At 41.8% G+C, this 21,763-nt stretch overlaps 1 protein-coding gene across 3 annotated transcripts in view; it reads right to left on the minus strand.

Moving 5' to 3' along the window:
* IL20RB (interleukin 20 receptor subunit beta) overlaps positions 1 to 20,422 on the minus strand; it is a 40,569-nt gene extending 20,147 nt beyond the window's left edge. For 2 of the 3 annotated variants that reach the window (XM_055569587.1, XM_055569589.1), the window contains exons 1-2: positions 15,077 to 15,396; positions 1,772 to 1,898 (exon numbers count right to left, since the gene is read on the minus strand). In XM_055569587.1, the coding sequence (XP_055425562.1) occupies positions 1,772 to 1,898; positions 15,077 to 15,158 (209 nt within the window). In that variant the 5' untranslated portion in view covers positions 15,159 to 15,396. Of the gene's footprint in view, positions 1 to 1,771; positions 1,899 to 15,076; positions 15,397 to 20,120 lie in introns of those variants that run through there. The other variant, XM_055569588.1, reaches the window with a different exon arrangement.
* Between the last annotated feature and the right edge of the window lie 1,341 nt (positions 20,423 to 21,763).

A 21,763-nucleotide genomic window follows, 5' to 3' on the forward strand; every position in this document is an offset into this window, starting at 1 on the left:
TAACCGCCTCCTCCGCTAACTTTTTATGGGCCAGGAAAAGAAGTATTTGCTCCACATTCCTTTCCTTCCCTCTCCTCCGTCACCAACCATCCCTTCTTCCTGACTCCTTCTCCAAAGACAGGGAGCCTCAGGCATCAACCCTGCTCTGTCCTGGTCTCTCCATCTGCACGGTCACCACCCTAGTCTCAGCGACTGTCACTCCTTGCCTTGCTGTGTCTCCGGACAGATTTTCCTACTTCCCTTCCTGCCAGTCTTCAAACCATTTGTCACTCAGCAGAGCAGAGCATTTCTCTCCTTAGTGACTTCCAAAGAGCCTAGAATGGAATGCATACTCTCCCCCTGCCAACAAGAATCTCTGGCCTTCTTGCTCCGCCCCTAAAGGTGATGCTCCCTCCACACAGGCCTCCTCATGATTCCTCCAACTTGGCAACATGCTGCTGTGTCTCAGTGCCCTGCCCTCAGTGTGAGTGCCCAGCATTCACACTGGTTGCCCGCTCCTGTCCTTCAGATATTGGCTTAAATATCACATCCTCAGACAGACCTTCCCTAACCATCAGATAAAAAGCTGCCACAGAGCCAACTCACTGTGCAATGGATTTTAGCTCCCTCCTAGAACTGATTTCTATCTGAACTTATGCACAGCAGTGCTGCCTGATAGAACTTCCTGTGATGGTGAAAACCTTCTGTATTCATGTTGTTTTACAATGGCACCCCACTCCAGTACTCTTGCCTGGAAAATCCCATGGACGGAGGAGCCTGGTAGGCTGCAGTCCATGGGGTCGCTAAGAGTCGGACACGACTGAGCGACTTCACTTTCACTTTTCACTTTCATGCATTGGAGAAGGAAATGGCAACCACTCCAGTGTTCTTGCCTGGAGAATCCCAAGGACGGGGGAGCCTGGTGGGCTGCCGTCTATGGGGTCGCACAGAGTCGGACATGACTGAAGTGACTTAGCATAGCATAGCATACAGTAGCTGGTAGCCACAGATGGCTATTAAGAACTTGAAATGTGGCTCATATGACTAGGAAACAGACTTTTGAATTTAATTCTGATTAATTTAAGTATAAATAGCTGTCCGTGTCTAGTGCTACCACGTTGGACAGTGCAGACCTAGTGCACTATTTCTTCAAGTTTTTACCATCTCCTCCTCTAAATGTAATCTTCTTCTGCCTGGAAACTTTGTGGTCTGTACCCCTGAGCCTAGGAGAATGTCTACGCCTGTAGCTGCTTGGTTTGTATGAATTGTTAGTGAGTTTTACTGAGTACCTTCTGCATCCCTGTCACTCCTTGACAGTTCTGAGGGCCTGGACACCTGGAGAAGGACCAGCTGACCTATAGGGTCACAATTTGTTTTGGCTCCTGGGGGCAAGTGTACTGTCAGGAAAACTGAGGTCTCCCCGACCCGTAAAATATCTGAGCCTCCAAATAATTTCTCTTCCTCAAGTCAGAGCCAAACTCATTTCATCTTAAGATTTTCTTCAGCTTTAGACAACTGACTCACTGTTGGAAAGAAACTTCACGAAAATGTGTTTATATACTTTTGTGTTCCCAGAGAGTTCACTGCCAAATCCATGGGACAACTTCCCTTGTTGCTTCAATTCTCTTAGGGCCCGTGAAGACAGAGGAGGCAGATCGTAGGAAATCATCTTTCTCTGGGTTCACAAAGCCTTCTTGAGCTCTGGAATGAGGGCTGTGCCTCTAGGCATCAACTACTGCCTAAAGGAGAGAAACTAAAAAACAAAACAACAGCAACAACAACAAATGCTCACCCCTGGTACTCGACAGAATAGTGTACTATTTCTTCAGGCACAATCACTGGGCTCCATGTCAAGACGTGCTTCATGTTGGTTGATTGTACAGAGAGGTTCTGAGGGGCAGGTAGAACAGCCACTCCATCTGGGACCAAGGAGACAGACAAGCTGACAAGGCGAGTTCACCTCAGGGAATGCCACAGCTTCAGGTTAGTTTCTAACGAAAAGTCAAACATGCTTAAGAACTAGTCAGTCAGTTCAGTCCTCAGTCATGTCGGACTCTTTGTGACCCCATGAACCACAGCACGCCAGGCCTCCCTGTCCATCAACAACTCCCGAAATTTACCCGAACTCATGCCCATTGAGTCAATGATGCCATCCAACCATCTCATCCTCTGTCGTCCCCTTCTCCTCCTGCCCTCAATCTTTCCCAGCATCAGGGTCTTTGCAAATGAGTCAGCTCTTTGCATCAGGTGGCCAAAGTATTGGAGTTTCAGCTTCAACATCAGTCCTTCTAATGAACACTCAGGACTGATCTCCTTTAGGATGGACTGGTTGGAACTAGAAGAAACTCTAATTTTACCATATTTGTGTTCATGCTAAATATTGCTATCATCATTGTAATTCTCCCTTTGGTGATTAGCATATTAACATTAATATTAATATGTATGTGTATGGGTGCTTAGTCGTGACCAACTCTTTGTGACCCTATGGAATATAACCTGCCAGCATCCTCTGTCCATGAGATTTTCCAGGCAAAAACACTGGAGTGGGTTGCCATGCCCTTCTCCATGGGGATCTTCCTGACCCAAGAATCAAACCCACATACCCTGCATCTCCTGGATTGCAGGCTGAATCTTTACCACTGAGCCATCTGGAAAACCCAGTTACTATTAATAATAATAGCTAACATTATTGACATTAATAATGGTTAGTATTTTTGGTCACCTGATGCAAACAGTCAGCTCATTGGAAAAGTCCCTGATGTTGGGAAAGATTGAAGGCAGAAGGAGAAGAGGGCATCAGAAGATGAGATGGCTGGATGGCATCACTGATGCAATGGACATGAACTTGGGCAAACTTCGAGAGATGGTGAGGGACAGGGAGGCCTGGCATGCAGCAGTCCATGGAGTTGCAAAGAATCAGACATGAATGGGCGACTGAACAACAATATTGCTGAGCACTTACCAAGCTCTATCTATGCCGTGAGCTCAATTATCACATGATTTTCTCATTTAATTCTCATGACCATACTGGGACATAAGGACCATCAGTTTCTCTGTTGTACAAGTGAGAAAACTGAAGCACGTTTTATACAACCCTTGTGTCACACTGGTCACGATGCAGGCCTGGACTTTGTTTGGACTTTGCCACTGACTTTGTGACCGTAAACACATTGCGTAAACCTGAGCTCCCCACCTCTACATGGCAAACCCATATCGGCTCCTGCCGGCTTCTCATCACCACCCTCTCTTGCTACTGCCATCCTCGGCTATCAGAGCAATTCCTTTGTGTCCCCAAAATGGCCAAACGGGGCACAGCTGCTGTTTGGGAAGTGCAGGCTCAGGTCTGCCATGGAAGGAGTCCAGTACAGAAGGGCACCAAGCCAGTTTGGAGACTCCACCCCAGACAGCCTGCAGGCCTCTGAGCCAGATGAGACTCAAGCATCTGCTTACGCAGCTGTGTGCCCAGAGTGTGCACACAGTGGGTCTACAGCTTGCACACCAAATCAAAGCTGATTTTTGATTCTTGTGATTCTTCACAGAATCATCTGTGAAGCTGATCCCTTATAAGGACTTCGCAGCCCCACTCCGGATCTCCTACTGTGGTCTTCCCCTCTTTTACATACTCCTCTTTTAATGCCCAACACCTGCCTCCTTTTGCTGTTACAGTTGATGTGATAACATCAACAGCACAGTGTGTATGAGGCTGGGACCCTCGCCTGGGACTTTTCATCCTTGTGTCTGTCTCCAAATTGGCACCTGCTGTTCGTTATCAAGTCCTGTAACCATGAGGGGATGGGGGCTGCCAGGAACATCCCACTTAGTGCCCTTGTGGGCACTAATGAAGGATCCTGGTGATGTAGCCCAATCTCACCCTCAGCATCCAGGGCTTGGCCTGTGAGGAAACACCTGGGGTGCCCTCAAGGGAGGCTTCCTGCCCTCCCCACCCTTATACTTGTCGTCACCCAAGGGAAGAAAGGGAAAAGAGCCAGCTGCAATAAGATAGCACAGGAGGGCAGGGCGTAGTCCCCTCTGACATGCTGCCTCTGGTGAAGTAGACAAAACATTTCTCTAGTCAGATATGTGGGGATTTTAAAACTATAAACATAAAGCTTGAATTCATAATTCTAAAACTCTCAAAAATGAAATCTCCTGGCCCAGATAATTATACTGGAGAATACGAATGTGAGACGTGAGACTTGGACCATAAAGAAAGCTGAGCACTGAAGAATTGATGGTTTTGAACTGTGGTGCTGGAGAAGACTCTTGAAAATCCCTTGGACTTCAAGGAGATCCAACCAGTCCATTCAGGAAATCAGTCCCAAATATTCATTGGAAGGACTGATGCTGAAGTTGAAGCTCCAGTACTTTGGCCACCTGATGTGAGGAGCTGACTCATTGGAAAAGTGTCTGATGCTGGGAAAGATTGAGGGCATGAGGAGAAGGGGGAATAGAAGATAAGATGGTTGGATGGCATCATCAGCTCAATGGACGTGAGTTTGAGCAAACTCTGAGAGATGGTGAAGGACAGGGAAGCCTGGCATGCTGCGATCCATGTGGTCACAAAGAGTCGGATACTACTTATCAATTGAACAACACCACAAACTATGAAATAATTAAAGAGAAAGTAGTACCAATTTTATACAATATCTTCCAGAAATCAAAGAGGAAAAAATTTATTTATGGGGTCAGTATTACCCTGATACCAAAATCAGACAAAGATTGTATACATATTTTTAAAAGCAAAAGACTACAGATCAATATGTCTCAGGCACTTAGATGCAAAAATCTTTGACAAATACAATCCAAATTTGGTGTTGTATAAACTATATACCCTGATCAAATGGGATTTATTCCAGGTATGCAAGGCTGCTTCAGTATTTGAAAATCAATTAATGTAATCCACCACATCAACAAGATCAAGAAGAAAAATCATATAATTGTTTCAACTGACACCAAGAAAGCATTTACAAAATTCAACACCCATTCATAATTTTAAAACAAAACAAAAAGAAAAAAAGAAACCGTTTCTTTGAATTATGAACAACAGGAATTATCTCAATTTGATAATGACCATCTATAAAAAACCTACAGCTGGATTTTCCTGGTGGCACAGTGGATAAAAATCTGTCTGCCGATGCAGGAGACACAGGTTTGATCCCTGATCCGGGAAGATCCCACATGCCGTGGAACAGCTAAGCCCATACAGCACAACTACTGAGCCCAAATTCTCAAGCCTGCCAGCCGCAACTACTGAAATCTGTGCACCTAGAACCTGTGCCCACAGCAAGAGAAGCCACATAGTGAGAGGCACTGCAATGAAGAGCAGCCCCTGCTCACCGCACCTAAAGAAAGCCCACGCAAATCAGTGAAGATCCAGCATAGCCGGAAAAAAAAAAAAACCTACAGCTAGCATCTTGTTCACTGGTAAAAGGCTGGATGCTTTTCCCTATATCAAGAATGAGGCAAGGATGCCCACACTTATCGCTTTTATTCGACATTGTACTAGAAGTTCTAGCAACTGTAATAAGGCAAACAAAGGAAGTGAAAGACATTACAGCTTGGAAAATAAGTGATAAATCTCCCTCTATTTCCAGGTGACATGTTAGGCTATGTAGGAAATCCCACAGAATCTACCAAAAAAACCTCTGAAAACTAATAGAGTTTGGCAAGTTCATGGGATACAAGATAAACATTAAAAAATTAGTTGTATCTCTAAATACTAGCAATGAACACCTATATGCAGAAACTTAAAATATTATTTGCAATCATTGCCCCTCTCCAAAAGAAAAACTCATGTGTAAATCTAATGAAACGTATCTTTCTATGGGGAAAACACCACAATGCCAGTGAAAATAATTCAAAGAAAATCTAAATAGATGGAGAGGTATACTGTGCTCATGGATTGGACAACTCAACATAGTTAAAACGGTAATTCTCCCCAAATTGATATATACGTTTAACAGGGTTCCTATCAAAAACCCAGAAAGGTTTTTTGGTGGAGATAGGTAAGCTTTTCCTAAAATTTATGAGAAAAGGCAAAGGAACAAGAATAAAACAATTTTGAAAAAGCAAAAGGTAAGAGAACTCAATCTACCCAATTTTAAAACTTACAATAATTAAGACTGTGTGGTATTGACAAAGCAATAGACACATAGATTGATGAAACAATATAGACATCCCAGAAATAGACCCACACAAATATGCTCAGATGATTTTTGGCAAAGGTGCAAAAGCAATTCACTGAAGGAAGGATAGCCTTTTCAACAAACAATATTAGAGCAATTGGATATTTGCAGGCAAACAAAAAACCTCAATCTACATCTCACATGTTAGCAAAAATTAACTCAAAGTAGGCCATGGACTTGATGTAAAATGTGAAAGTCTAAAACTTTTAGGAAAAAACATAGGAGAAAATCTTCAGGGCCAGACAAAGATTTCCTACACTTGACACTCAAAGCATGATCCATAAAAGGAAAAATTTATAAACAGGCATCATCAAAATTAAAATCTCTTGCACCACGAAGACCCTGTTAAGAGGATAAAAAGACAAGATACAGACTAGAAGAAAACATTTGCAAACAATATATCTCACAAAGGATTTATATCTAGAACATATATATACAGAATACTCAAAACCCAACAGTAAAAAAAGCAAGCAATTCAATTAGAAAATGAGTAAAAGATGTGAAGAGTCATTTCACCAAAAAACCACACACAGATGGCAAATAAGCACATGAAAATATGTTCAATATCATTAGCTATTAGGGAAATGCAAATTAAAACTTCCATGAGAGAGTGCCACACAGCTATCAGAATGACTAAAAATTCTTACAGTGACAAAACCAAACCCTGGTGAGGACGCAGAGAAAGTGGATCCCTCATCCATCGCTGGGTGGGAACGAAGTGGCACTACCACACTGGAAGATCGTTCAGCAGTTTCTTGCAGAACTAAACTTGTAAATTACTACACAACCCAGCAAGTGCACTCTTGGGCATTTATCCCAAGGTAATGAAAATTTATATCACACAAAGTCTGCACAACAAATGTCCATAAACAAAATGGATCAGCCCAGATGCCCACAGGTGAATGGTTAAACAAATATGGTATATCCAAGAAAAAGGAACAAACTACACAAAACAATCTGGATGCATCTCCAGGGAATGACACCAACTGAAAGAAGCCAAACCCCCAAAGTTACATACTGTATATTTCTATTTTTATAACATTTTCAAATGACAAAATTTTAGATTTTGAGAGATTAATGGTTGCCAGGAGTTAGGAAGAGTGGGGAAAGGCACAGTAGTGAGAGTGGGTGAGGTTATAAAAAGGCAACAAGACATATCATTGTGATATTGAAAATGTTCAGTATCTTGACTGTGGTGATAAATATACAAACCTTCACACACACACATACACATTCTCAAACAAATGCAAGTAAAGCTGGGGAAATCTGAAAAAGATGTGCGGATTTTGTCAATACTAAGGATTTCAATATTCTAGTTGTAGTATTATACTATTGTTTTGCAAAATACCATTCTGGAAACTGGGTTTTCTGTATTATTTCCTTTTTTTTTTTAATTTATTTGGCTACACCAAGTCTTTGGAGAAGGAAATGGCACCCCACTCCAGTACTGTTGCCTGGAAACTCCCATAGACGGAGGAGCCTGGTAGGCTGCCGTCTATGGGGTCGTACAGACTCAGACATGACTGAAGTGACTTAGCAGTAGCACACCAAGTCTTAGTTGGGCACGAGGGATCTTTTTTAGTTGCAGCATGCAGGATTTTTTTTTTTAAGTTTTGGCATGCAAACTCTTAGTTGTGGCATGTGAGATCAAGTTCCCTGACCAGGGATCAAACCCAGGGCCCCCTGCATTGTGGGGGTGGAGTCAGCCACTGGACCACCAAGGAAGTCCCTCTGTGTTATCTCTTATGAAAAGTGTGAAAGTGTTAGTTGTTCAATCATGTCCAATTTTTTGCGACCCCATGGCCTGTAGCCTGCCAGGCTCCTCCGTCCATGGGATTCTCCAGGCAAGAATACTGGATTGGGTTGCCATGTCCTACTCCAGGGGATCTTCCTGACCCAAGGATTGAACCAGGGTCTCCTGCATTGCAGGCAGATTCTTCACCATCTGAGCCACCAGGAAAGCCCACTTATTTCTTATAACTGCATAAAAATCTAGAATTACAACAAAATTTCAGTTAAAAAATACAGTGTCATCACACCTAAAAAAATAACATTAATTCTGATTATCTGAATGACAGGATACATTTTAAAAGACCATGATAGGATAAACTCAAACAAAATGAAATGCATCCAGGAAAAAAGTTGTATAATGGAGTGCAGTCAATTAAATCAGCGAGGGAGACCTGTTTACAGAGGGAGACCTAATGATTAGCCGTCCCAATGATTAGGGCACTTACCAAGGCTTTAAGGAAGACACTCTGAGGTTGAATTTCTGGATATGTCTTTCTTCATGAAGGGCACACAGGCAGGACAACGGCAAGAGATGTCCCAGCTTGTAGGTCACTCCATTATGCTATGCAACAGTTTGCACTCGTGTAACTGTCTTCACCTAGCTGTGAAATTCCAAATCTAACTCCACTATGGGCAAAATACTGTCTCATTCCTATATTAAAATGAAAATTACTGCTTCTTTCTGAGCCCTATGAGCAACATCTTCAATATCTTTATTCCACTTGTATAGTATATTCCAAATTCTATCTTTGTTTCACTGTAGTTTATGTAGCACACACACACATTGGGAATGAGATGGAAAATCAGTAATGCCAGTGAACTACTGATGCCAGGGTATGTTTAATTGGGTTACACAGAAAGTATGGAAGAGGACTTCCCTGATGGTCCAGTGGTTAAGAATCTACCTTCCAAGGCAGAGGGCACAGGTTCAGTCCCTGGTCTGGGCACTAAGATCCCACATGCCGTGCAGCCAAAATTTTAAATTAAAAAAAAAAAAACCACAACTAAGGTGGTACTACATGAGGAAGGATCCGTTTTATGCTAGGACACTAAATAGGGAACTCTAGTTTCAGCTCAACTCTAAGCGAGAGTGACTCCTTTCACCTATGAAAGGTTTTAAAATCCCCTCCAGTTGTTTGAGAAGGCACACCGTGGTCCTTAGAAGGCAATTCAATGGAGAAAAACAAAACTTAATCATCCACCCAGCAATCTCATTAACAAGAAATGTCATCTAACAGCCAGGAGTAATATGTATTGAAGTCAAGTCCCTGAAGAAACCAGTTAATAGACACTCTCCCTGATGTAAATAAGCAAATACAAAAACAAAGAATACAGTTAAGGGACTTCCCTGGTGGTCCAGTGGTTAAGACTTCACTGTCCAAGGCAAGGGGTGCAGGTTCCATCCCTGGTCTGGGAGCTAACATCCCACAGCTCTCACAGCCAAAAAATACAAAATGTAAGACAAAAGTAACATTACAACGAATTCAAAAAAGACTTTTAAAAAGTACTTAAAAAATATATATATATAGTCAAGGAGGAAGGGGAGAGTAAGCTTGTAGTGTGAATGGGAAAGACACATTAGCCACAGGGAGGAGGGTACAAAATGGGGAAGTTTTTTGCTCAGCCCCACTGGATGAGAATTCTCCCCGGAGCTGGAGTGAGATGTTGGAATATCCTCTGGTCATTTGGTTCCTCTGAATAGGTATGCTCTTGTCACTATAGAGAATTAATCTCCTTTAACCGTCTGACTCAGTATCTCAAGAAGGCCCATGGGGTAGAGCCTCTTGGATGGTGTTTCCAACAAAAACTTGAGCTGGGTGACTGTGACCTGACTATTAAGATTTTGGTGCTCAGTGTGGCAAAACTAGCTGAGCAACATTTTTTGCACAGAGCTGCATTCACAAAGCTGATCCCTTTTTCTTGTGGCCTGTTCATTTTCTATTGCACTGTAATAAATTTCCACAAAGGCAGTATCTTAAAACAACACAGATTTATTATTTTCCAGTTCCACAGGTCAGGAATCTGAATCAGGTCTAACTGAGCTAAAATCAAGGCGTTGGCTTGAAGAGCAGGCTCCAGAGAGGACTGTTTTCTTGCCATTTCCATTTGCTGGGACAAAGGCCCCACCTTCTTGCGCACAGCCCCTCTTTCCTCCATTTTCAAAGCCAACAATGGCTGGTTAAGTCCCTTTCATGTTTCAAATTTTTCCTGCCTCTTTTTCTGTCCTCCCATCCCTCTCTCCCTGGATCCAGGAAAGCTTCTCAGCTTTGAAGGACTCATATGATTAGATTGGGCCCATCCAATAATCCAGGATAATCTCCTAATCTCAAAATCCCATAACATTAATCACATCTTAATGTGGGAAAAAAAAAATCCCTTTTTCCACAGGAGGTAACATATCCACTAGTTTCCAGGAATTAGAGTATGGACATCTTGAATTCCCCTGGTGGTCCAGTGGTTAAGACTCTGTGCTCCCAATGCAGGGGGTAGGGGTTCAATCCCTGGTCAGGGAACTAAGAACCCACAAGCCACACAGTCAAATAAATGTTTTTTGAAAAAGAATGTGGATATCACTGGGGGACCATCATTTTGACTACCACCACAGGGGCTTGCACTTTAGGGGATACTGGTACTGCAAACTGACATGACATGTCTCTCAATTACAGTAGATTATTTCAAGAGAATCCCCTTGTATGTGATCTGAACAAAAGAGCAAGGCAGAGCCAGGACATGGCTGCTAAACAAGTTGCTGGCATCACTTGCTGCTAGTAACTAGTGCCCCATCCCAGCTTCAAAAGGTATGCAAACCAGTTCATGCCTCAGGAAAGTGGTCTATTGTTTCAGGATCTTGAAGTATGGTCTGGATCAGCAGCAGCACAAAACCCTGCAACCTATGCCCTACTGAACCAGAATCTGCATTTTAACAGGACACACCACCCCAAACCCCAGGTAATTCATAAACATTAAAGTTTGAGAAGCACTGGTATATAGAGGTTAAACTAACCGTTCTCAATCTTGGCCGCCCATTAGAATCACTGGGGAAGAGGCTTTTAAGTTTTATTTTGAAATAATTTCAGACTTAACAGAAGAGTTGCAAAATAGTACAGAGAGCTCCCATATACCCTTCAGTCAGTTTTCCACATGTACACAACCAGGAAACAAATATGAAAAGGAAGATATTAACATTGGCCCAATATCCATAATGAAGCCTCAGTCTTTATCTGAATTTCACCAAATTTTCCCCTAGATCTCTTTCTTTCTCTCTTCCTCCCTTCCTTCCTCTCTCCCCTCCTTCCTTCCTTTTTCCTTTTTTCAGGAACCAGTCCAGGTCCTACATTTAGTTGTCATATCTACTTAGTCTTCTCCAGTCTGTCCTCAGTCTTTCCTTGACATTTTTGACAGGTACAGGTCAGTTGTTTTGTACGATATTCCTCAGTTTGGGTTTGTCTAACATTTTTTCATGATTTGATTAAGGTCGTACATTTTTGCCATGTACTAATATATCTTATGACTGGTGGAGTTACCCTTGACCACTTGGTTAAGGCGGTGTCTTCACTATAAAATTACCATTTTCCCCTTTATAATTAATAAATGATTTAGGGGAAATACTGTGATACTGAGCAGTGATTGTTTCTCCTCAAACTTTCATCCATTAAGTTTTGTATTTATTGGTGGATGATACTTGCAACAATCATTGCTATGATGTTCTAGCCGTGGTTTTGTTGTCTTAATTGGAATTTTGTAAGGAAGAGTTCTTCCCGCTCTACCATTTGTGGAGATTTGTAATAATCCGTGTGGACTCATAGAAATTTATTTTATTCTATCAATGTTGATTATGTTACTCAAATTGTTCCATCTTCGGTTATTGGGAGCTATTTTGGATTTTGTGTGCTTTTGACTTACTTTCATCTCTCCTCTTTTTTCATGTTATTTTTATTAATAGACTTTTAATTTTTAGAATAATTTTAGATTTATAGGAAAAAGTACAGACAGTAAGTACAGGGTTCTTGTAAACCCTTCTCAGCTTCCCCTGATGCTAACATCTAATATAGTCATGATATACTTGTCAAAACTAAGAAACTAACATTGGTATGTTACTTTTAATTAAACTCCAAACTTTACTTGGATTTTGCCAAATTTTCCACTGATACTTTTTTCCATCCCAGGTTCCAATCCAGGATACTTGTGGCATCTTGGCCCCCATCCTTCTTTGAGCACTTCCTTCATTACCACAAGATGCTCCAAACTTGTATTTTCTCTTCCCAGTTATGGAATAAACCCTTCTCTAAGGAGTCTGACCCAGGAAGTTTTTAAAAATCCCAGAGCCAAGGCGGCACCCTAGATTAATTAAGTCAGATTTCTGGCTTTGAAATCCTGGCTGCTGCTAAGTCGCTTCAGTTGTGTCCGACTCTGTGCAGCCCTATAGACGGCAGCCCACCAGGCTCCCCCGTCCCTGGGATTCTCCAGGCAAGAACACTGGAGTGGGTTGCCATTTCCTTCTCCAATGCTTGAAAGTGAGAAGTGAAAGTGTTTGTATTTTTAAAAGCGCTCCAGGTGATTCCAATGTGCATTTGAGATTGAGAACCACTGACCTAGACCTTACTTCTGGGGCCTGAAAGATAGTTAAAACTATGAGTGATATATGGTATCACTTTTATATGGAATCTAAAATACGACAGTAAAGAACCTGTCTATGAAACAGAAACAGAATCATGGACATAGAACAGAATGGTGGTTGCCTAGGGGGAGGGGATGGGGAAAGGGGTGGAGTAGGAGTCTGGGGTTAGCAATGTAAGGTTTTATAAATAGAATGGATAAGCAACAAGGCCCTACTGTATAGCACTGCTACTGCTAAGTCACTTCAGTCGTGTCCGACTTTGTGCGACCCCATAGACGGCAGCCCACCAGGCTCCCCCGTCCCTAGGATTCTCCAGGCAAGAACATTGCAGTGGGTTGCCATTTCCTTCTCCCATGCATGAAAGTGAGAAGGGAAAGTGAAGTCGCTCAGTCGTGTCCGACTCTTAGCGACCCCATGGACTGCAGCCTACCAGGCTCCTCCATCCATGGGATTTTCCAGGCAAGAGTACTGGAGTGGGGTGCCATCACCTTCTCCAGTATAGCACAGTGAACTATATTTAATATACTGTGATAAACCATAATGGAAAAGATATAGATGTATAACTGAATCACTGTGTTATACAGGAGTAATTAACACAAAATTATAAATCAACTATATTTCAATTTTAAAAAACTATGAATGATAAATCCCTAGACTTGAGTGTATTTCCCAGTAGGGTCTTATGTTCCCTGAAGACAGGACACTCTGTTTTGTTCATCTTTAATCAGCACCTAATCCAGAAACTGGCACATAGTGGGTGCTCAGAAATTTAAAATGAATGAAAACAAAATACGTGAACCAAATCTTGGCTCAGTGAAATTGGCCTCAGCCTGAATTTTTTTTCCCCTCTGATTCCTATCTAATTCAGATGACCATTATATCTACTACTGTGGGCAAGAATCCCTTAGAAGAAACGGAGTAGCCATCATAGTCAACAAAAGAGTCCAAAATGCAGTACTTGGGTGCAATCTCAAAAATGACAGAATGATCTCAGTTCATTTCCAAGGCAAACCATTCAATATCACAGTAATCTAAGTCTATGCCCCAACCACTAAGGCCGAAGAAGCTGAAGTAGAACGGTACCATGATGACTTACAAGACCTTCTAGAACTAACACCAAAAAAAGATGTCCTTTTCATCATAGGGGACTGGAATGCAAAAGCAAGAAGTCAAGAGATATCTGGAGTAACAGGCAAATCTGGTCTTGGAGTACAAAATGAGGCAGGGCAAAGGCTAACAGTTTTACCAAGAGGATGCACTGGTCATGGCAAATACCCTCCTCCAACAACACAAGAGATGACACTACACAGGAACATCACCAGATGGTCAGTACTGAAATCAGATTGATTATATTCTTCGCAGCCAAAGATGGAGAAGCTCTGTACAGTAAGTGAAAACAAGAGTGGGCAATAACTGTGGTTCAGACCATGAACTCCTTATTGCAAAATTTAGACTTCAATTGAAGAAAGTAGGGAAAACCACTAGACCATTCAGGTAGGACTTGAATCAAATCCCTTACTATTATAGAGCAGAAGTGACAAATAGATTCAAGGGATTAGATCTGATAGACAGACTGCCTGAAGAACTATGTACAGAGGTTCGTAACATTGTATAGGAGGCGGTGATCAAAATCATCCCCCAAAAAAAGAAATGCAAAAAGGCAAAATGGTTGTCTGAGGAGGCCTTATGAATAGCTGAGAAAAGAAGAGAAGCGAAAAGCATAGGAGAAAAGGAAAGATATACCCATCTGAATGTAGAGTTCCAAAGAATAGCAAGGAGAGATAAGAAAGCCTTTTTAAAGCAAACAATGAAAAGAGACAGAGAAAACAATAGAATGGGAAAGACTAGAGACCTCATCAAGAAACTTAGAGATAACAAGGGAATATTTCATGCATAGATGGGCACAATAAAGGACAGAAATGGTATGGACATAACAAAAGCAGAAAATATTAAGAAGAGGTGGCAAGAATACACAGAAGAACTAACCACAAAGTTCTTAATGACCCAGATAACCACAATGGTGTGATCACTCATTTGGAGCCAGACATCCTGGAGTATGAAGTCAAAGGGGTCTGAGGAAGCATCGCTATGAACAAATCTAGTGGAGGTGATGGAATTCCAGCTGAGCTATTTCAAATCCTAAAAGATGAAGCTGTGAAAGTGCTGCACTCAATATGCCAGCAAATTTGTAAAACTCAGCAATGGCCACAGGACTGGAAAAGGTCAGTTTTCATTGCAATCCCAAAGAAAGGCAATGCCAAACAACGTTCAAACTACTACACAACTGCCGGGGTCCAGCCCCGGCTGATCCAGGGTATTTGAAGGAGAGACGGCGTAGGCGAGGGTCAGGAAACAACTGCTTAATTACACGTTAATTAAGGATGCAAAGAGTAATAGAATGAGGATAGCTCAGTAGGAAAATTCAGTGGAGAAAAGAGGCTGAGTAGCTTGGTTTATGCGGGAGACCAATAAAACTTCAAGACAAGAAGCTTGCACCACTTACGTAGGCCGCAGGCGTCCTTCCGTTCTCCCGAAGGAGAGGAGACACTGAGGCCTCCCCGGTCGGATCTTACAAGCCCAGGCATAATTAGCAAGCATGGTGGGTTCCGCGCTCCAGATGGAGACTCAGCTAGAATTTGGGAGAGAGAGTGACATGGGGAGACCAAGTTTCGGTGAACAAGGCCCGCACTTTATTTTCCAAAGTAGTTTTTATACCTTAAGTTATGCATAGAGGATAATGGGGGAAGGGGTGGAGTCATGCAAGGACAGCAGTTCCTGGTTCTAATCTAAGCCAGGCTTTCAAACTTATCATATGCAAAAGTTCAGGTGATTGACATCATCTTCTGGCCAGGAGGCCTGTTAACATTTTAAGAAACTTATTTTTCTCTAAAGGTGATTATTCCAAAGTCAGGCACCAGCCTTCCAAAAAGCATTGGACAAAGCTGCATTTTACATTTCTATACACCCATTATATCAATCAATACACTGCCAAGGACACAGTAGGTAAGGAGTATGGAGACTTAGCAGCAAACATTGGCCCAACAAGTGAAAAACCCTTCACCAATACAATTTCTAATCAATCTTTTAACTACTCAAAGGAATCTGTGTTTAGGCAGTTTAGAACATCTCCTGCCTCTCACAGTTGGGAGGCTCTGAACAATCACATGTGGCCGGAAAAACCCATTCAGGCAGACTAGAGGATTTCCAAAGGAGTTTGTAGGTTGAAACACTGTCACACCCAGGAATTATTAACTGGAGCTGTAAGCTAACTCTTTTTTTCAGAGAGAGGTAGTGGGGGACAGCCCCCTGTAAAGTCAGAGGTGTAGGTGAAAGCACAAAGCAGAAAGTAGGCAGACTCAGGTTTGGGGGGTAGATGCTCGAGAATTTCCAGGGGGATTCCTGAGGCTCGATCCGGCCTTTGCGTATGCCGAGCCTCCTTCCTCATGACCTTTGTCATGGGCGGAGTTCCTCACGCTGGCTCCCGGCAGTGATAGAATTCCAGTTGAGCTATTCCAGATCCTGAAAGATGATGCTGTGGAAAGTGCTGCACTCAATATGCAATATGCACTCAATATGCAATATGCGGGCTCCCGACACACAACTGTATTCATTTCACCCACTAGCAAGGTAATGCTTAAATCATTCAAGCTAGGCTTAAACAGTATGTGAAACGAGAACTTCCAGATGTACAAGCTGGATTTAGAAAAGGCAGAGGTACCAGAGATCAAATTGCCAACATCTGTTGGATCACAGAAAAAGCAAGAGAATTCCACAAAAACATCTACTTCTGCTTCATTGACTACACCAAAGCCTTTGACTGTGTGGATCACAACAAACTGTGGAAAATTCTTAAAGAGATGGTAATACCAGACCACCTTATCTGCCTCCTGTGCAACCTGTACGCAGGTCAAGAAGCAGCAGTTAGAACTGGACATGGAACAATGGACTAGTTCCAAATTGGGAAAGGAGTATGTCAAGCCTGTATATTGTCACCCTGCTTATTTAACTTATATGCCGAATACATCATGCAAAATGCTGGACTGGATGAAGTAGAAGCTGGAATCAAAATTGCTGGGAGAAATATCAATAACCTCAGATATGTAGATGATAACTCCGTTATTGCAGAAAGTGGAAAGGAACTAAAGAGCCTCTTGATGAAGGTTGAAGGGGAGAGTGGAAAAGCTGGCTTAAAACTCAACATTTAAAAAACAAAGATCCTGGCATCCAGTCCAATCACCTCATGGCAGATAGATGGGAAACAATGGAAACAGTAACAGAATTTATTTTGGGGGGCTCCAAAATCACTGCAGATGGTGACTGCAGCCATAAAATTAAAAGATGCTTGCTCCTCAGAAGAAGAGCTATGACAAACCTAGACAGGATATTAAAAAGCAGAGATGTTACTTTGTGGATAAAGGTCCATATAGTCAAAGCTATGGTTTTTCCAGTAGTCATGAATGGATGTGAGAGCTGGACCATAAGGAAGGCTGAGTGCTGAAGAACTGATACTGTTGAATTGTGGTGCTAGAGAAGACTCTTGAGGATCCCTTGGACAGCAGAGAGATCAAACTAGTCAAATCTAAAGGATTTCAAGTCTGATTTGAATTCAACACTGAATATTCACTGGAAGGACTGATGCTGAAGCTCCAATACTTTGGCCATGTGATGCAAAGAGCCAACTCACTGGAAAAGACCCTGATACTAGGAAAGATTGAAGGCAAGAGGAGAAGGGTACAACAGAGGATGAGATGGTTGGATGGCATCACTGACTCAATGGACATGAGTTTGAGAAAACTCTGGAAAGTAATGAAGGACACGGAAGCCTGATGTTCTGCAGTCCATGGGATTGTGAAGAGTCAGACATGACTGATCAACTGAACAACAACAAGAGTTCCTATCTCACATTAGACCTTTGTGCCCTTCTGAGGTTTATGCTCACCACAAAGTCCTCGGGCAAATTTCCCCAGCAGAAAACCTTGCATCTTCTTCCTTGCATGACTCCACACTGGCTTTCTCCTCAGGGGGTCTGCTGTCAATTCCCCTCATTTGGATCCGCTTCTGTCACTTTTACCTCAATAGCCCTTCTGGCCAATGTGTCAGAAAATGTAGACGCATCTTCTTTATTACTTTCACTTTGTGCCTCCAACCCTTTCCTGTCCTGCTTATGTGCCAGCTTTTTCTGCAGAGAACTAAAAGGTAACAGGCTCTGTGGGCACCCAAACCAGGATCAAATCCCAGTTCTCCAACTTACAAGATGTATACACTTGTGTAACTAACTGAATCTCTCTAAGTCTGTTCCCTAGTGTATAAATGGGGATTATATCATCTCCTTTGCAGGACTGATGTGAGATGTCAAGAGAATGTTTTTACTAATCTAGCACACAGTGTGTGTGCATAAATGGCAGTCGTGATGGTCATTGTTGTTGCTATTTTTATTATTATTATTGGTAGTGGGAATCAGTTTCTTGAATCACACAAATTACTTGAAAGGGACAGGGCAAGGCAAAATAATTCTATAAAAGAGAGCAAGAACTCTACCCATCTCTCCCAAGGATCTAGAGTAAGTAATAGTTCATTTAGATGTTGCTGAAATCATTTCAGGCTTCAACACAATTCAGAGGAAATGATCAAAATCGCATAAAGGTAACCTCAGCTAAAGCAAATATTTGCTGACACCACCACCAGTTTGCACAACCAACAGATGGTAACATGGGGTGGGCACCCTGACATCCTCAGAGTGCCTTTGTTTGCATAATGTCGTTTGACACCTCCCAACCACAAGGTAGCTATTTTGACCATTTTACAGACAAGGAAATTGAAGTGATGTGATACATTCACTGAACTAGCAAGTGATAAAAATCAAGACTCACCCATAGGTCCTTCTCACTCTGACATCCTTGTGGCTTCTACCACGTTTTTGTTTTTTGTTTTTTTTTGGAGGGGGAGCAGGGAGAGACAAGGATAGTGGTGGCTATTTTTGTTTGTTTTTCTGTGCAAGTTTACAGGTATCAGAAGAGTACTCATCTCTAGGTCTGTTTAAAATAGTTTTCCTTAAAAGGCTGGACTGCTTCATTGAAGAAAATGTCAAATTAGTAAATGGGTCAAGGGGATCAAAAAAACATAAATTTCCTGTTAAAAAACAATTAGGAAAAATATGCTGGCTTTTCCCCTTCTCATTCAGCCTCCCCATCTTCTCCCTTTGGCTTAGTGGAGGAGTAGTTTCCTGGCAACTTGTTTGTCCCGCCAACTAATCAATCGATCAACTAACTAACCAACCAACCAACACGCTTAGCCTATGCTAGGGGCCATGGGGACACCAGGAAAGATGCCTCGGCCCTGCCTTCAGGCCAGTGTAGGAAACAGAAATAACCCGCTGAAATAGAATACATGGGGTCAAGGGTCAAAGGAGAGAGGTCTGGTAAGGATCTGCAGGAGCAGGGTCCCCCTGGAATGATGATGGGACGATGGGTTTGGGGTGGGGTAAGAACTAGAGATCGAGCTTCTGGTGGAGAAGAACAATAATAAAGTCCAGGAGGAGGAAATGAGGGGGTTACATGCCAACTGTGAAGACAACAGCTGCCTGTGGCCTATACTTGTTTACAAGGAGCTGTGAGAAAGAGGATTGGGGCCTAAATACAGTGGGTCACGAAACAAAGAGCAAATTTACATATCACATGCTGAGACACAGAGCTGTGAAGGGCTGTGAGCTACACAGGCATAAATTTGATGTTTAAGTCAGCTCCAAACATCTGCTAATCACCTTGGCACTGATTTGTTGCCTGATTTAAACTCACTGGATGATTAGTTCTCAATGTTACCCCAAAAAAAGAAAAGAAAGTATGAAAAAGAAAGTATTCAATACATCCATCAACAATGCAAAGTGTCTAGTACCTTGATGTATTCAAATTAGAAATTTCTCTTAAATGCTGACAGGAAGAAACATCAAAAGCAAAAAAGCTGAGATTTCATAACAATAAAACATGTAGGTGCAAGCAGCCAGAAATGGAGCAGAGAAAATTATGTAATCTTAACTGGCAGGCAAAATGCTCCAAACCAAATACTTTTAAAAATGTTACAGAGTACCTGACCAGGAGAGGAATCCAATTTTCATAAGTCTTAGACCCAATATTAAGGTTGCAAAGCATGTCTTCTTATTCGCCTGTGTTTTGTTAGAATCTTTATTTTACTTAAGCCTCTCCTTACAGAGAACATCTCTGAGGCACAAACAGAGAGACTGAAATAATACTGTTTTGTGGCTTTTAAAAATGAAATGAATAATAAAATGCATGTGGATCTCTGCTCACCTTCAAACTATTTGTTCTGATGCTTTATCTTTCTAGATTGCTCTGAGGAATTTAAGAGAAGTTTCTTAATAGAATGCAGGCCTTTTCTTTGTGGGGATGGAGGATTAGGGAGTGAAAAACCTTTTTAAAAACAGACATAAGGTGATCTATACATATATTACAACCCCCCCGGGAAAGCATTTTTCAGTTTCTTAACCTATAGTTGAATCCCAGCCTATTGGCAGTATTCTAATTAATACTTACCCACAAACAAACAAGGAATCAAGGCGTAGGAAAACCACATGATAAGACTTGTCTTGATTTCTTCTAGAACCATTTTGAGGGTCGGTGTTTGGCAGACTCAGCTTGACCTGGAATGCTGTTTCCTTCCAGAATGAAGTATGCTTTCCATCTCAGCCATCCTTGCTTCGGGAAACAGATGTTGGAGCTGAGTCTGAGTTGCTGTAAAGCCTGAATTGTTCTGGAAAGAGGAACCAGCCCGGACAGCTCTGAAGAGGCGGGCTGTGCAGCACCCTCCTTTCTGCCTAAACCTAGATATTGCGTCAAGTGGGAGTGGCCTAGGAGAGTTCCAGAGAAAAGGTACCTGGGAAGCTTAAGCGTGGTGGGGGGAATTCCCTGGTGTCCAGTGGTTAGGACTCTGTGCTTCCACTGCAGGGGGCACAGATTCGATCCCTAGTCGGGGAACTAAGATCCTGCGTGTAAATAAAGTTATTATTACTGTTATCTTTTTAAAAAAAATAAAAAATCTGCCTGGATCACAGGCTCTAACCTGGGGGACCCTGGATAGACCTCTAGAGGTCTCCTGGGCAGTAGCAGGCAAGATTATCTGACCCTCTCATCAAATAGCTGTTCTCTTTCACAAGGCTCCCTCTTGTGAGTTCATTGGAGGTGGGTACTTTTTTGCTACATCTCCACTTCAGAAGCAGAGATGTTTAAAAAAAATTTTTTTAGTATCTTTTTGAAAGTCAGGAGATGAATATATAGCTTCATATTTGTTTGCATTTGCAAAAAGAAAACCTGGAAGGAGATAGAGAAACTACCAAGGTTGTTTATCTGGGGGCAAAGGGAGTAGGAATTGGGAAGATGGAGGAGAAAAATGGGAACCAGACTCTTTCCAGTAACTTGTTTGGGGAATTTTAAAAACTGTTTTTATTGTGGTAAAATACACATAAAATTTACCATCTTAACCATTTTTCCATATACAGTCAGTGGTATTAAATACATCCAAATTGTTATACAACCATTACCACCATCTGTCCCCATAATTCTTTTCATCTTGTAAAACTGAAACTCTATACTTATTTAACAGTAACTCCCCTTTCCCCCCCTCCCCCTGGAAATCACCATTATATTTCCTGTCTTCACGATTTTGACTACTCCAAGTACCTTGTGTAAGTGGAATCCCGCAATACTTGTCTGTGACTTGCTTATTTCAAACAACAGTATAACATCTTCAAGATTCACCCATTTTGTAGCTTATTATAGAATCTCTTCCTTTTTAAGGCTGAATTATGTTCCATATACCACATTACGCTTATCCATTCATTGACACTTGAGTTGCTTCCACATCTTAGTTACTGTGAATATAATGCCGCTCTGAACAGACGTACAAATATCTTGAGACTCTGCTTTCAACTCTTGTGGGTGCTATGTATCTTTTTATATTGTTTGATTACTGAACCATGTGAATGTATTATTGAATTTTTTTTTTAATTGGAAGGAAATCTTATAAGGTTTGGCCCCTTAAAACGTCAGCTTTTAAAGTCTCTAAACACTCTACATGTGCAAATGCATTAGTAAAAAGAACGTGAATTTTAGAGTGCAACATTTTAGTTACAATGTCAGAAATTATTTGCAATATAACCTTAGGAAAGTTATTTATTCAT

The sequence above is a fragment of the Bubalus kerabau genome, chromosome 2 (genome assembly GCF_029407905.1).
Source record: "Bubalus kerabau isolate K-KA32 ecotype Philippines breed swamp buffalo chromosome 2, PCC_UOA_SB_1v2, whole genome shotgun sequence".
Lineage (NCBI taxonomy): Eukaryota > Metazoa > Chordata > Mammalia > Artiodactyla > Bovidae > Bubalus > Bubalus kerabau.